The sequence below is a fragment of the Manis javanica genome, chromosome 10 (assembly GCF_040802235.1).
Source record: "Manis javanica isolate MJ-LG chromosome 10, MJ_LKY, whole genome shotgun sequence".
NCBI lineage: Eukaryota > Metazoa > Chordata > Mammalia > Pholidota > Manidae > Manis > Manis javanica.
This window is the reverse complement of record NC_133165.1, coordinates 23,310,883-23,326,763: the sequence shown is the minus strand read 5'-3', so window position 1 is coordinate 23,326,763 and position 15,881 is coordinate 23,310,883. Positions and strand designations below refer to the sequence as shown.

The 15,881-nt window shown below is 37.4% G+C and overlaps 1 protein-coding gene across 1 annotated transcript; it reads right to left on the bottom strand.

The window, feature by feature from the left end:
• Positions 1-8,684: 8,684 nt before the first annotated feature.
• Positions 8,685-9,629, bottom strand: LOC108389201 (olfactory receptor 6C65-like). The gene has a single exon (XM_017647750.3). The coding sequence runs from the start codon at positions 9,627-9,629 to the stop codon at positions 8,685-8,687; it is 945 nt and encodes a 314-aa protein (XP_017503239.3).
• Positions 9,630-15,881: the final 6,252 nt, after the last annotated feature.

The window sequence follows — 15,881 nt, the reverse complement described above, 5'->3', positions numbered from 1 at the left end:
ACCACATCAACAAAAAGAAGGACAAAAACCACATGACCATCTCCATTGATGCTGAAAAAACATTCAACAAAATTCAACATCCATTCATGATAAAAACTCTCAACAAATGGGCATAAAGGGCAAGTACCTCAACATAATAAAGACCATATATGATAAACCCACAGCTAACATCATACTGAATGGTGAGAGGCTGAAAGATTTTCCTCTGAGATTGGGAACAAGACAGGGATGCCCACTCTCCCCATTGTTATTCAACATAGTACTAGAGGTCCTAGCCATGGCAATTAGACCAAACAAAGAAATAAAAGGAATCCAGATTGGTAAAGAAGAAGTCAAACTGTCACTATTTGCAGATGATGTGATATTGTACATAAAAAACCCTAAAGACTCCACTGCAAAACTGCTAGAACTAATATCGGAATTCAGCAAAGTTGCAGGATACAAAATTAACACACAGAAATCTGTGGCTTCCCTATACACTGAGAATGAACTAATAGAAAGAGAAATCAGGAAAATAATTCCATTCACAATAGCATCAAAAAGAATAAAATACCTAGGAATAAACCTAACCAAAGAAGTGAAAAACCTTTACCCTGAAAACTACAAGACACTCTTAAGAGAAATTAAAAAGGACACTAACAAAAGGAAACTCATCCCATGCTCCTGGCTAGGAAGAATTAATATCATCAAAATAGCCATCCTTCCCAAAGCAATATACAGATTCGATGCAATCCCTGTCAAATTACCAAAAGCATTCTTCAATGAATTGGAACAAATAGTCCAAAAATTCATATGGAACCACCAAAGACCACGAATAGCCAAAGCAATCCTGAGAAGGAAGAATAAAGTGGGGGGGCGGGGCGGGATCTCACTCCCCAACTTCAAGCTCTACTACAAAGCCACAGTAATCAAGACAATTTGGTACTGGCATAAGAACAGAGCCACACTAACCTAAACAGAATGAGACTCCAAACACTAACCTAAACATATATGGTCAATTAGTATATGATAAAGGAGCCATGGACATACAATGGGGAAATGACAGTCTCTTCAACAGATAGTGCTGGCAAAACTGGACAGCTACCTGTAAGAGAATGAAACTGGATCACTGTCTAACCCCATACACAAAAGTAAATTGAAATGAATCAAAGACCTGAATGTAAGTCATGAAACCATAAAACTCTTAGAAAAAAACATAGGCAAAAATCTAATGGACATAAACATGAGTGACTTCCTCATGAACATATCTCCCTGGGCAATGGAAACAAAAGGAAAAATGAACAGATGGGACTATATCAAGCTGAAAAGCTTCTGTAAAGCAAAGGACACCATCAATAGAACAAAGAAGTATCCTACAGTATGGAAGAATATATTCATAAATGACAGATCTGATAAAGGGTTGACATCTAAAATAAATAAAGAGCTCATACACCTCAGCAAACAGAAAACAAATAATTCAATTAAAAAATGGGCAGAGGAGCTGAATAAACAGTTCTCTAAAGAAGAAATTCAGATGGCCAACAGACACATGAAAAGATGCTCCACATCGCTTGTCATCAGAGAAATGCAAATTAAAACCACATGAGATATCACCTCACACCAGTAAGGATGGCCAACATCCAAAAGACATACAACAACAAATATTGTTGAGGTCGTGGAGAAAGGGGAACCCTCCTACACTGCTGGTGGGAATGTAAATTAGCTCAGCCATTGTGGAAAGCAGTATGGAGGTTCCTCAAAAAGCTCAAAATAGACATACCATTTGACCCAGGAATACCACTCCTGTGAATTTACCCTAAGAATACAGCAGCCCTGTTTTAAAAGGACAGATGCACCCCTATGTTTATCACAGCACTATTTACAATAGCCAAGAAATGGAAGCAACCTAAGTGTCCATCAGTAGATGAATGGATAAAGAAGAGGTGGTACATATACACAATGGAATATTATTCAGCCATAAGAAGAAGACAAATCCTACCATTTGCAACAACATGGATGGAGCTAGAGAGTATTATGCTCAGTGCAATAAGCCAGGCAGAGAATGACATGTACCAAATGATTTCACTCATATGTGGAGTATAAGAACAAAGAAATACTGAAGGAACATCCAGCAGCAGAATCACAGAACCCACGAATGAACTAACAGTTACCAAAGGGAAAGGGACTGGGGAGGATGGGTGCAAAGGGAGGGATAAGGGTGCGAAAAAGAAAGGGGGCATTATAATTAGCATGTATAATGTGGAGGGGGTATGGGGCAGGCTCTACAACACAGAGAATACAAGTAGTGATTTTACAGCATCTTACTACACTGATGGACAGTGACTGTTAAGGTGTATGTGGGGGGTACTTGATGAAGGGGGAGCCTAGTAAACATAATGTTCTTCATGTAATTGTAGATTAATGATACCAAAATAAAATAAGAGTAAAAAAAACAGACTTTGAAAGGATCAGGATGTGGGGAATTCTGTCTGTTCCCTTCATCTGTATCTCACACTGATAACTAAAGATAGGACCATGTCAGTGCTTGATAACAAATGGGGAATTTAGTTGCTTTGTGATTTAATGGGAAATTCCATTTTCTCAGCCCACCAATTCCTATATATTTGAATCTCACCTAAATCTCCCCTGAAAAGAATTAACATATTTCTAATTCCCAAAGTTCTATAAATCCTAAGAGTGTACTTTAAAGTACACTAAAGTTTAAGTACCAGCATATGGACCTTATTATTAACATAGATGGCATATCAGGTTTTAGATTATAAGTTTTTGATGGGTTCCTTTTTAAAAGATTATTTTACTTCAGTTACTTATATTCCACAATTGTAACATGTATTAGTCTAATCCTTTATTGGAAATACTAATATATAGCAGAGATTCCTAAACATTTAAAAATAACATACAATGTAATGTTCAGTTAAGGTGTACATGATTCTTTAAAAATCTTAAAATTATTTGTTTTTATTCCCATTTATGGAATCATTTGGTCTAACTCACCAATACTGTTATGCTGATCTAGATGGAAACCTCTCTACACACAATGTTCAGAATAAAAGAGCTGTATTAGGTTGTTGGTTTAAATGGTATTCAGCCCATACTTTCTAAGAATGCATTTTAAAGCAACTTCCCACCTGTCTTTCATTAATAACATATTCTCATAAAGGTACATTTTTAAGTGTATCTTGACCTACATATAATGATTACATATAATATTATAACAAAATTTTTGTTAAAATTTGAGTATACTCATAATGTTTACTCAAGTTCTTGACTTTGATCATTGATAATGTAATAGAATATATTTTGAACCTAAAAAAGCTATTATACTTCAACACTTTCTTCATAAGCATTCTGTATCATATATCATATACTTTGAAGAAATATATGTTATAGTTGTATTTTATAACTTTGTCTACTAAAGAAACAGTACACATCTTTAAAATATTTGTTCAGGAAAGTCTAGCAAATCATGACAATTAAATAATCCCAATTTCTATTTAATTTGTACAATGTGTCTACATGATCTCACAGATTAAATAACTCAACAGACTACCAGATTAAAAGATGGCAGTGTGAGAGGTGAGACAGAAACCTCCTCCCAAAACCAAAACCATTTGCTATATGAAAATATAGCAAATACATCTAATCCTGAAAGAGCAACAGGAAAGAAGGCTGTAGTAGACTGCCTACACCTGGGGAACAGAAGAGACCTCAAAGAAAAGGGTAAAGTACCAAATCCATGATCCAGTGGGGCCCAAGCCCTTCCCCCACCCAAGCTCACCAACATGTGGAAGAGAAACCAAGAGGGAGAGGGTGGAGACCTAGGAAAGCTGAACACCCAGCACTGAATATCTGCTCTGGGAGCACAAATCTACATTATATGGTGCTTGTGGGAGCACAAACCTACATTATATGGAGATTAGTGGGGTTGGAAAGCTAAGACAGGCAGAATACTTGGAGAGACTGAGATTCTAGCCACTTGTGGAGAACAGGTACACACAACAAGCTGTTCTGGGACAGAAGAAAGGTGGGCACTCTTAGAGACTTCTTAACAATGAGAAGGCTGCTGAAGGGGTAATGATTGAAAAGAGCTTGCTGCATAGGAGAAAGGACAGGTGGACCAATTGTCCTGGTGCACTCAGCCCAGTGGGTTGGAAATATTCAGGAGCTTCAGGTTCTCCATCTCCCTTTCTGGCAATGCAGTTATGAACAATACTCACATTATAGAGTTACCAGAAGAAGAAGAGAAAGAAAAAGGGATAGAAAGTGTCTTTGAGGAGGTAATAGTTAAAAACTTCCCTAATCTGGGGAAGGAGATACTCTTTCAGGCCATGAAGGTGCACAGATCTCCCAACACAAAGGGACCCAAGGAAGACAACACCAAGACATATAATAATTAAAATGGCAAAGATCAAGGATAAGGATAGACTTTTAAAAGCAGCGAGAGAGAGAGAAAAGATCACATACAAAGGAAAACCCATCAAGCTATTGTCAGACTTCTCAACAGAAACCTTACAGGCCAGAAAGGAGTCAAATGATAAATTTAATGCAATGAAACAGAAGGACCTCAAAACAAGAATACTCTACAAAGCAAGATTATCATTTAAATTTGAAGGAGGGATTAAATGATTTCCATATAAGCAAAAGTAGAAAGAATTTACCTCCCAAAAACCATCTCTACAGTGCATTTTGGAGGGACTGTTATAGATGGAAGTGTTCCTAAGGCTAAACAGCTTTCACCAAATGAAATAAAATAAAACCACCAAAAAAAGTAAAGAAAATAGACCAATTAATTCCTAACCCAAAGCAAAATTAAATCAACTACCCCCAAAGTCAGTCAAGGGGTAGACAAAGAGTACAGACTAGGATAACTAATATATTAAGAATAGAGGAGGAAGAAAAAGGAGGGAGAAAAACAAACAACCTTTAGATTGTAATTGTAATATTGTACTGACTTAAGTTAGACTGTTAGATAGTAAAGAAGTTATACCCTCATACCTTTGGTAACCATAAATCTAAAGCCTGCAATGGCAATAAGTACATACCTATCGATAATCACCCTAAATGTAAATGATCTGAATGCACCAATCAAAAGACGGAGTCACAGAATGGACAAAAAACAAGACCCATCTATAGGCTGCCTACAAGAGACTCACTTCAAATCCAAAAACATACACAGACTGAAAATGAAGGGGTGGAAAAAGATATTTTATGCAACTAATAGGGAGAAAAAAGCAAGAGTTACAGTACTTGTATGAGACAAAATAGACTTCAAAACAAAGAAAGTCACAAGAGACAAAGAAGGACATTACATAATTATAAAAGGGTAAATCCAACAAGGGGATGTAACCATTAAACATATCTATGCACCCAACATAGGAGCACCTACATATGTGAAACAAATACTAACAGAATTAAAGGGGGAAATAGAATACAATGCACTCATTTTAGGGGACTTCAGTGCACCACTCCAAAGGACAGATCAACCAGACAGAAAATAAATAAGGACATAAAGGCACTGAACAACACATTAGAACAGATGGACCTAACAGACATCTACAGAACTCTACACCCAAAAGCAGCAGAACACACATTCTTCTCAAGTACACATGGAATATTTTCAAGAATAGATCATATACTAAGCCACAAAAAAGGGTCTCACTATATTCAGAAGGATTGAAATTCTACCAACCAGCTTTTCAGACCACAAAGGTATAAAACTAGAAATAAATTATGCAAAGAAAACAAAAAAGCTCATAAATACACAAAGGCTTAACAACATGCTCCTAAATAATCAATGGATCAATGGCCAAATAAAAACAGAGATCAAGCAATATATGGAGACAAATGACAATAACTCAACACCACAAAATCTGTGGGATGCAGTGAAGTCTGTGCTAAGAGAGAAGTATATTGCAATACAGGTTTGCTTCAGGAAAAAAGAATAATCCCATATGAACAGTCTAAAACTCACAATTAATGAAAGTAGAAACAGAAGAACAAATGAGGCCCAAAGTCAGCAGAAGGAGTGACATAATAAAGATCAGAGCAAAAATAAATAAAATTGAGAAGAATAAAACAATAGAAAGAATCAGTGAAATCAGGAGCTTGATATTTGAGAAAATAAACAAAATAGATAAACCCCTAGTCAGACAGATAAAGGAAAAAAGAGTCTACACACATAAACAGAATCAGAAATGAGAAAGGGAAAATCACTACAGACACCAAAGAAATACAAAGAATTATGAGAGAATACTATGAAAAATTATATGCTAACAAACTGGATAATGTAGAAGAAATGGACAACTTTCCAGAAAAATTTCAAGACAAACTTTTAAGAATGTCTCAGGAAGAAACAGAAATATGTAAAGACCAATTACCAACAACAAAACTGAATTGGAAATCAAAAAGAATACCTAAGAACAATACTTCTGGACCAGATGGCTTCACCAATGAATTTTATTAAACATTTAGTGAAGACCAAATACCCATCCTCTTTAAAGTTTTGCAAAAAGTAGAAGAGAAGGGAACAATTCGAAACTCATTCTATGAGGCCAGCATCACTTTAATATAAACCTAACCAAGGACATGAAAGATTTATCCCCTGAAAACTATAAGACATTCATGAGAGAAATTAAATAAAATAACAAAAATGGAAATACATCCCATGCTCGTGGACAGGGAAAATTAATATTAATGGCCATTAAAAGCAATCTACAGATTCAATGTAATTCCTAGCAAAATATCAATGACATTCTTCAACAAACTATAGCAAATAGTTCTAAAATTCATATGGAACTGCAAAAGAGCCTGAATAGCCAAAGTAATCCTGATAAAGAAGAGAAAAGCTCTTGGGATTAGGCTTCCAAACTTCAAGCTTTACTACAAAGCCATAGTAATCAAAACAATTTGGTACTGGCACAAGAACAGACCCATAGACCAATGGAACAGAATAGAGAGCCCAGATAGAAATCCATGCATATATGGTCAATTAATATATGATAATGGAGCCATGATTATACAATGAGAAATGATAGCCTCTTCAAAAACTGGTGCTGGGAAAACTGTACAACTATATGTAAGAAAATGAAACTGGATTGTTGTCTAATTTCATACACAAAAGTAAACTTGAAATGGATCAAAGACCAGACTAAGTTATGAAACCATAAAACTCATAGAAGAAAACAGAAAAATTTCCTGAATATAAACATAAGCAACTTTTCCCTGCACACCTGTCCTTGGACAAGTGAAGCAAAATCAGAAATGATGAAGTGACATTACATCAAATTAAAAAGCTTCTATACAGCAAAGAACACTATCAGCAAGACAAGGATGTACTCTACAGTATAGGAGATCTATTCATAATCAATTTATCTGATAAGTGGTTAACATCCAAATTATATAAAGAACTCACATGCCCCAACACCCCCCCACCCAAGTAACCCTACTTAAAATTGGGCAGAGGATAGGAACAGACACTTCTCCAAAGAAGAAACACAGATGGCCAACAGGCACATGAAAAGATGCTCTACATCACTAATCATCAGGGAACAGCAAATTAAAGCCATAATGAGATATGACCTCACACCTGTTAGGATGGCCAATATCCAAAAGTCAAGAAACAACAAATGCTGGTGAGGATACAGAGAAAAGGGAAACCCTTCTACACTCTTGGTGGGAATATAAATTGGTTCAATCTCTGTGTAAAGCAATATGGAGGTTCCTCCATAAAATTAAAAATTGTAATACCAGTTGGCCCAGCAATTCCGCTCTTAGGCATTTACCCAATGAAAACAAGATCCCTGACTCAAACAGACATATGCACCCCTGTGTTTATTACAGCACTTTTTAGAATAGCCAAGGTAGAGAAGCAACCTGTGTCCATCAGTAGATGAATGGATAAAGAAGCTGTGGTACATGTACACAATGGAATATTCCTCCTCAAATAAAAAGAAAAGAAATCATACATTTGCAACATGGATGTATGTGGAGGGTGAAATAAGACAGGCAGAGAAAGACAAATACCAAGTGATTTCATTCACTTGTGGAGTATAATATCCAAGCAAAACTTAAGAAACAAAATGGTAGAAAAGTGAAAGATTTATAGAAGGAAAAGTGGTTACCAAAGGGGATGATCTGGGGAGGGTGTGTGGGGAGGGAGAAGGTTAAGGGGCACTATAATTTGCAATCACAAAAGAGGTAGGTCACAGGGAAAGTAATACAGCATGGAGAAGACAAGTAATGGCTCTGCAGCATCTTACTACACTGATAGGGACTACAGTGGGAGGTTGAGGACTTGATAATATGGGTGAATGCTGAAATCATCACAAAGATTGTATGTCAATAATAGTTTAATTGAAAAAAGGAATACAGAGAAGTACATCTGAGTGTTGAAAAATGTGAAAAAAGGAGCCATCTAATCACTTTGAAATTATGACCACTTTATATAATTTGATTTCTATCCTTTCCTTGAAACATTTCTTTTTTTTTATAAAGCAGTTATCACTTACTAAAGCCTAGATAATTGACTTGCCTATTATGTTGGCTGTTTAGGGTGTGTGTCCCTCACTACAAGGAAGCTCTACAATAGTCGGGACTCTTGTGTGCTTTATTGTCTTAGGTATGCCTACCACTCAGAACAATGATTTGATTTATGTGTGTTTGGTGTGTGGTTTCAGCTGCAGATTTCATGAAGATGAGTGCTTGTCTGAGAACACTTTTTTGGTGAAGTCCTTAAGGGCTTGTTTCACCTGCTGGTTCCTTAAAGTGTAAATAAAGGGATTCAGCATGGGAGCCACAGAGGTGTTAAGTACCGCTACACCTTTGCTCAAAGCCACACCTTCCTGTGCAGATGTCTTTACATACATGAAAATGCAACTCCCATAAGAAATGGAAACCACAATCATATGGGAGGAACAGGTGGAAAAGGCCTTTTTCCTTTGCTGGGCTGAGGGGGTTTTCAGAATTGTTCTCAGGATGAGTGTGTAAGAGAGAATCACCAAGGCCAAAGTTACTATGAGTGTGAATACTGCTAAGAGAAATGCCATGAGCTCTAGAAACTTTGTGTCTGTGCAGGCAAGCAACAGGATAGGGGAGGAGTCACAGGCAAAGTGGTCTATAATGTTGGAGTCACAGAAATCCAGTTGGAGCCCCATAATCACCGGGGGAAAGATAACAAGGAAACCAGCCAGCCAGGAGCTGATTACAAACTGGCTGCAGACTCTGTTGCTCATGACAGTGATGTAATGTAGAGGTTTGCAGATAGCCACATAGCGGTCATAGGACATTACAGCCAGAAGGAAAAACTCTGTGGCACCAAGAAGGATTTCAAAGAATATCTGTGTCATGCAAGCGTTGTAGGAAATGGTTCTGTCTCCTGTAGCGATGCTGACCAGAAACCTAGGAATACAGACTGTTGTGTATGAAATTTCTAAGAAAGAGAAATTCCTGAGAAAGAAATACATGGGAGTCCTGAAGCAAACGCTGGATAGTGTTAACAGGATGATGGTCATGTTCCCTCCTACACTTAATAAGTAGGTGAGCAGCATGAAGACGAATATCACAGCCTGTAACTCTGGGTCATCTGTGAATCCCAGAAGAACGAATTCTGTAATCGATGTCTTATTCAGCATGACTAAACTCTGAAATCTTCAGGTCTGTAGATGAAAATAGGAGTGGGTGTCAACTTGATATGATTTCAAATACAAGTACAGTGCTCTTACTCTTCACAAACCACAACAAAGTGTGCACTGGCGATTTGAAAACAGGCATCCATCAGAATTTCAAACTCAGAATTGTTTAGTAGGGAAGAATTAAACCATGTTTTTTACTTTAAAAGCATACATTTTAATCTCAGCTTTGATAATTCCATGTGATATACTGTTGGTTATATATTTAACCTGCATAAAATTGGTTTTTAGAGTCATAAACATGGGTAACAATGATAAATACTTAGTTTACTGGATTGTGGAAGTAATTCATTTGGGAAGAGTAAACAAGTTATTGAAATAAATAGTACTTTTGAAAACGATGCCCATATAAAATTTCATATGCTAATATTGCCATTGGAAAACATAATTTTGAATGACAACAACATCTTTTCCTAAATATGTCTTGGTTCCTATCTGTAGTAAAAACTTAAATAGAAAATACTGAATTTATGGACAATTACTGAAATCCATTTCTTTTCCCTTGTACATAATTGATCCTATTCTCTCCTCTTGACTAAAGTTGGCACAAACAAAACAACAGCATTAATAGTAAATAAGGTTATACTGTAAAAGTGTCAACTGACCTTCTTAAGTATATAGTCAATCATATCATAAATGAAAGAAAGCAGATTATTCCCTGTATTATTTAATCTTATGACAGTCTTTATCAAACTCTGCTTTAAAAAAAATCTCATAACACAGCAACATGAAAGAAGGCTGAACCAGACTGCATACAGACCTCATGAACAGAGCAGACCTCACGAAACCCAGTACCTCATGAAACAGGGTAACGTACGAAAGCCTTGATCTGTCGGGACCCAAACCCTTCCCTCACCACAGCCCCCAGGAATGAGGAAGAGAAAAGGAGTGGGGGAGGGGGTGGAAGCCCGGGATTGCTGAACATCTAGCCCTGGAGGTCAGCTTTGTGAGCAGAAACCTATATTGTGTGCTGCTTTGGACGTTGGGGAGCTCTGACAGATGGAGTGCTTGAGAGACTGAGATTCCGGCCATTTGTGGTGGAGGGGATCTTGCTTTGAGCACTCTGTGTCAGAGAAAAGGCAGGCGGCCTGAGAGGCTTCCTAGCAGCAAGAGGGCTGCTGAACGAGTGGGGTTTGCATGGAGCTTGCTGTGCTGGAGAAGGGAGAGCTAGTTAAGGTAGTCTGGGTGCTCTCTGCCCAGCTGGTTGGGAACTTCAAGGAGCTTCAGCGCTTCATCCCCCTGGCTGGCTGCTCAGTTCTGAGGAGCCTCTCACTGTGACATGCAGCCTGCTGAGCCTTCCTGCTGGCCTGACAGCACCAGCTCGTAAACCGGCAGTCACTGTGCTGGCATCAGGCCAGCCAGAGGGAGGCCCTGTCCACAATGGCTAGAGACACCAAGCACAGAGGCTCACACCTGTGTGCTCAGCCCACTGGATCTGATGCTGGAGACAGGCAGGGCAGTCGGGAATCAGGAAACAGATCTCTCCTCCCCGAGGCACCAGTGCTGCTCCCCTATGACCCCCAACCTCACTCTAGGGGCTGAGCAGCTCCAGAGACCAGAACTTCTGGGTTCTAGAGGGCACCACATAGAAATATGAAAGGTCAAAAGAATGTGGTTAAGACTAAAATCTTACAAACCCCAGAAAAAGGACCAAATGAAATGGAACTCACCAATCTTTGTGAAAGAGAGTTCAAAATAAAAATTATAAACATGCTTATGGAGGTACAGAAAAATATTCAAGAACTCAGGAATGAATTTAAGTCAGAGATTCAATCATTAAGAAATTCCATATCTGAAATGAAACATATAATGGAGGGATTTAAAAGAAGATTAGATGTAGTAAAAGAGCCAGTAAATGGAATAGAAATTAGAGAAGAGGAATACAAAGAAGCTGAGGCACAGACAGAAAACAGGATCTCTAAGAATGAAAGAATATTGAGAGAACTGTGTGACCAATCTAAATGGAACAATATTCGCATTATAGGGGTACCAGAAGAAGAAGAAAGAGAAAAAGGGATAGAAAGTGTCATTGAGGAGGTAATTGCTGAAAACTTCCCTCTGGGGAAGGAGATAGTCTCTTAAGCCATTGAGATGCACAGATTTCCCAACCCAAGGCACCGAAGGAAGACAACATCAAGACATATAATAATTAAAATGGCAAAGATCAAGGATAAAGACAGACTTTTAAAAGCAGCTAGAGAGAGAAAAAAGATCACATACAAAGGAAAATCATCAGGCTATCATTAGACTTCTCAACAGAAACCTTACAGGCCAGAAGGGAGTGGCATGATATATTTAATGCAATGAAGCAGAAGGGCCTTGAACCAAGACTACTCTACCCAGCAAGGTTATCATTTAAATTTGAAGGAGAGATTAAACAATTTTCAGATAAGCAAAAGCTGAGAGAATTTACCTCCCACAAACCACCTTTACAGTGCATTTTAGAGAGACTCCTATAGATGGAATTATTCCTAAGGTTAAACAGATGTCACCCAAGGGATAGACAAAGAGTACAGAATATGATTCATAATATACAAAGAATGGAGGAGGAAGAAAAAGGAGGGGAAAAAAGAACCTTTAGGATATGTTTGTAATAGCATATGAAATAAAAACATAAATAAATAAAGCTAAAAAATAATAATAATCTCATAACTTACTTGTCTCTCAAACTAGTGTTTGAGGATATTATGGGGAAAGGAAGTACATGGTTTGATCTGTGTGGATCACTTACATGAAGATTTTTTTCAGTAAACATGTTGGAAAAAATTTTTTGAGATGTGTAACAATTTAAAAATACATTATATTTTCTCTAGTATAGTTTCTTGGTAGAATCCAATATATGTTATCTGTGAAATGCAATATACATGTGTGATTGACTATATTATCAGTAAGGCTTTTGGTCAACAGCAGGCAATTTTGGGGAGTCAAAAGTTATACATGGATTTTCAACTGCATTGAAATCAGTGGCCCCAGTCCCCACATTGTTAAAGTTTTAGCTGTAGGACTTTAGGAAGGGAGATTATAGCAACAGCAAGGAGAGCAACAATCACAGTACAAAATATGACTTTGGTTATTGTTGATCATTATTGTTATTATGATCATTCTGGTTCCTATTATAGCAATATGCTTTTTTGGTAGTTCCTATTAAGGAACTCCCTTTGCAATAGAGGAAATTGAGGTACAGATAGTTAGGTAAATCACCCAAGGTCACGAAGGCAGTATTCATAGAGAGCATCCATATCTGTCTTCCAATGCAACTTTCCTAGGCCTTAACAGATTCAGATTCGATTTTACTTGATGAATTGAAGAACAAATTAAGATTGAATAATGCACATGCAACCCAGATTAGCAATGGCCTCAAAATCCAGGGATTTCTATTAATATATGCCCCATAGAAGCCATGCGAGTCAGCAAAATCTACTTAATGAGAATTTTGTAATCTCTGTGAGGCAGATGTTGCCTATGTGGATCAGCATGTGCTGATACCACTACACTAATCCCCTTACCTGTGGTTTTGCTTTCCAGGTTTTTAGTTATCCGTGGACTTCCACGATCCAGAGCAGATTGCTCCTCCTTCAGATGTATGGTCAGAAGGTCAACAGCAGCCTAGTGCTGCAACAAATGCCTACATCATTCACTTCAGTACATGTCACTTCACATCATCACAAGAAGAAGGATAAGTACAATACATCAGATATTTTGGGATAGAGAGAGAGAGACCATAATCAGATAACTTTTATTACAGTGTATTGTTATAATTGTTCTATGTTAATATGATCTCTCCTGTTAACTTCTACAATACTAGTTTATGCATTAACTTTATCACAGGTATGTATTTGTGGGAAAAACTTAGTATATCTAGGCTTCCATACTGCCCATGGTTCCAGGCATTCAGTGGGGAGCTTGGAACATATTCCTCAAGGAGGAGGGGGCTACTTTACTAGGAAGAGAGATGCCAGAACGATGATGATTGAGTGAATTATCAGTGTAGTCTGACTGAGTAGCAGACTCAAGGATGTTAGGAGTGTGCAGATACCGATGGTGTGAGTAAAGCTCACTGAGGCTGGTGTGACTCCCTTAGTCATACAAGACTAGGTATGGCTGAACGAGGCTACCTGGTCCCCTCCTGAAGCAAGTGTGACACATTTGTGAGCTCAGCTGTGACAAATTTAGGAAGCTATAGGCAGAGAAAATAATCAGGAGTTGACAAAATGTCCCACAATGTATTTCAAAGAGAGCAATTATTACAGTCCTACAATCTGTAAAGATAAATTAACAATGTGGATGAGGAGGAAGAATACTTACATTTATGATAGTTCTTGACAAATCCAATTCATAGTTTAAGCCTAAATATTATTCTGATTATCTACAATAAGAGGAACAATGCTCTAGATATAAAAGGGTTCCTTCATTTTTACACATTGTGTAAAGTGAGTTTACACTCGTAGCCTCACTATTTAACATTTAAAGATTTTGTTAAGATCTTCCTATCAGGTTCCCCCTGTCTATCCATTTCTCAAATTAAAAACCCAATCTGTGAGAATGAGAAAATCCAGTGAGAATACCTCCCAAAATATTTTGTTTGGGAATTTAAATGAAGTGCATTTCATGATTTTTCTGACCATTCAGTGATGCAGGTTTTTCAAGAAGCTTTTCTCTAAAAGAACCAGACATATTTTATGTCTGTTGAGTAGAGCATTGCAGAAGAGGTTGTTTTTGAGGGAAATATACTGGGAACAACCTCTCTGGAAACAGGAACACTACTGCATGTGCAATGCAATTAATTTTGGCAACACTCTGTAATTGGGCTCCCTTGGGAGCCAATAGGTATCAGAGGAATATAGAATTCTAACAATAATATTAGGCTTTCCATAAAGTAAACGCTTATGGAAAATTATCTCTTCCTTGATTATTTTTCAAATTATCCTGATTATTATTTTGAAACAAAACAGACTCTCATAGGCACCCTTGAAAATTTTAACGAGAAAACATGAATTATGAGGTTGGAATTTAATTGGGACCCAGAAGAATTTCCAACCTAGGTGACTCTATAGTGTCCAAAAGGATGAAGTATTTTTTCTGAGTACAGCTGAGGTTCACTTTGGGGGAAGGCCATGTATTTTTGGTGAATGATTTAGTAAAGTACTACAGATTTCATAAAATAAATACTTGTGTACATGGACTTAGAATACATAAAATGTGTGACTCATGGGTGGTTATAAATAATTTAAATTTAGTAGGTCATTAACACAATGGATTCCTGTCTTTAAGTAATACTGTCACAGGAATGCCAGACCAAGTGGTCTAGTGCTCGTCCATGGTAATTCAAGCTAGAACCGCTAGTAGCTTCCATACTAGGCAGTTTTGTGGGGCTAGAAGTAATGATTATAGTAAACAATGCTCTCCTTTTATCAGGTAATAGTCAAGTCCAGGTAAAAGCTAATAAACCCTCTTTCTGGGGAAGTCATCTCACTCTTCCTCCAATATAAACCAGGAGATCCCTGACCCGGGAATGGTGGATATGCTCAATGATATTCAATCAAATTTGAATTTTTTGCTTGCTTGCTCTCTCTTTGCCTTCCTTCTTTCTTTTTTTATTGTGTAGTATATAGGAAGGGGGTAAAACTTAATGTTTGGAAAGTCCCACTTGGAAAAAGTACTTTTCCCCATTGGTTTAGTCACCACTTCATGAATGATTCATAAAAGAAGAAAGAAATAATAGGCCAAAGCTCCTAGCAACACTTTTCGGATATAACACTAAAAGCACAGGCAAGGATAGCAAAAATGATAACATGGGGCTTCATCAAATGAAAAGCTTCTGCACTTAAAAATACTATATTATACATTTGCAAGTTGCTAATAGGGTAAATCTTTCTGACCAAAAGAAGCAATCAAAAGAACAAAAGGTAATGTCCAGAATGGGCAAAGATATTTGAAAATACTTCCAAAATATATAAGCAACTCAAAACTTGTAGCAAAGAAAAAAACAACGCAATTAAAAGACCAGACAGGCATACTGAGTAGACAAATTCCAAAGTTCTACAAACATCCAACAGGTTCATGAAAAGGTGCTAAACATCAATAATCATCAGGAGAATGCAAACCAAAGCACAAGGAGATATCACCTCACACCTGTTAGAACAGCTATTTTCAAAAATCTGGAAATAAGAAGCATTGGAGAGGGTGTAGAGAAAA

Excerpts from the sequence above, each read along its gene's own strand:
- LOC108389201 (XM_017647750.3), bottom strand. The coding sequence starts at position 9,629 with ATGCTGAATAAGACATCGATTACAGAATTCGTTCTTCTGGGATTCACA.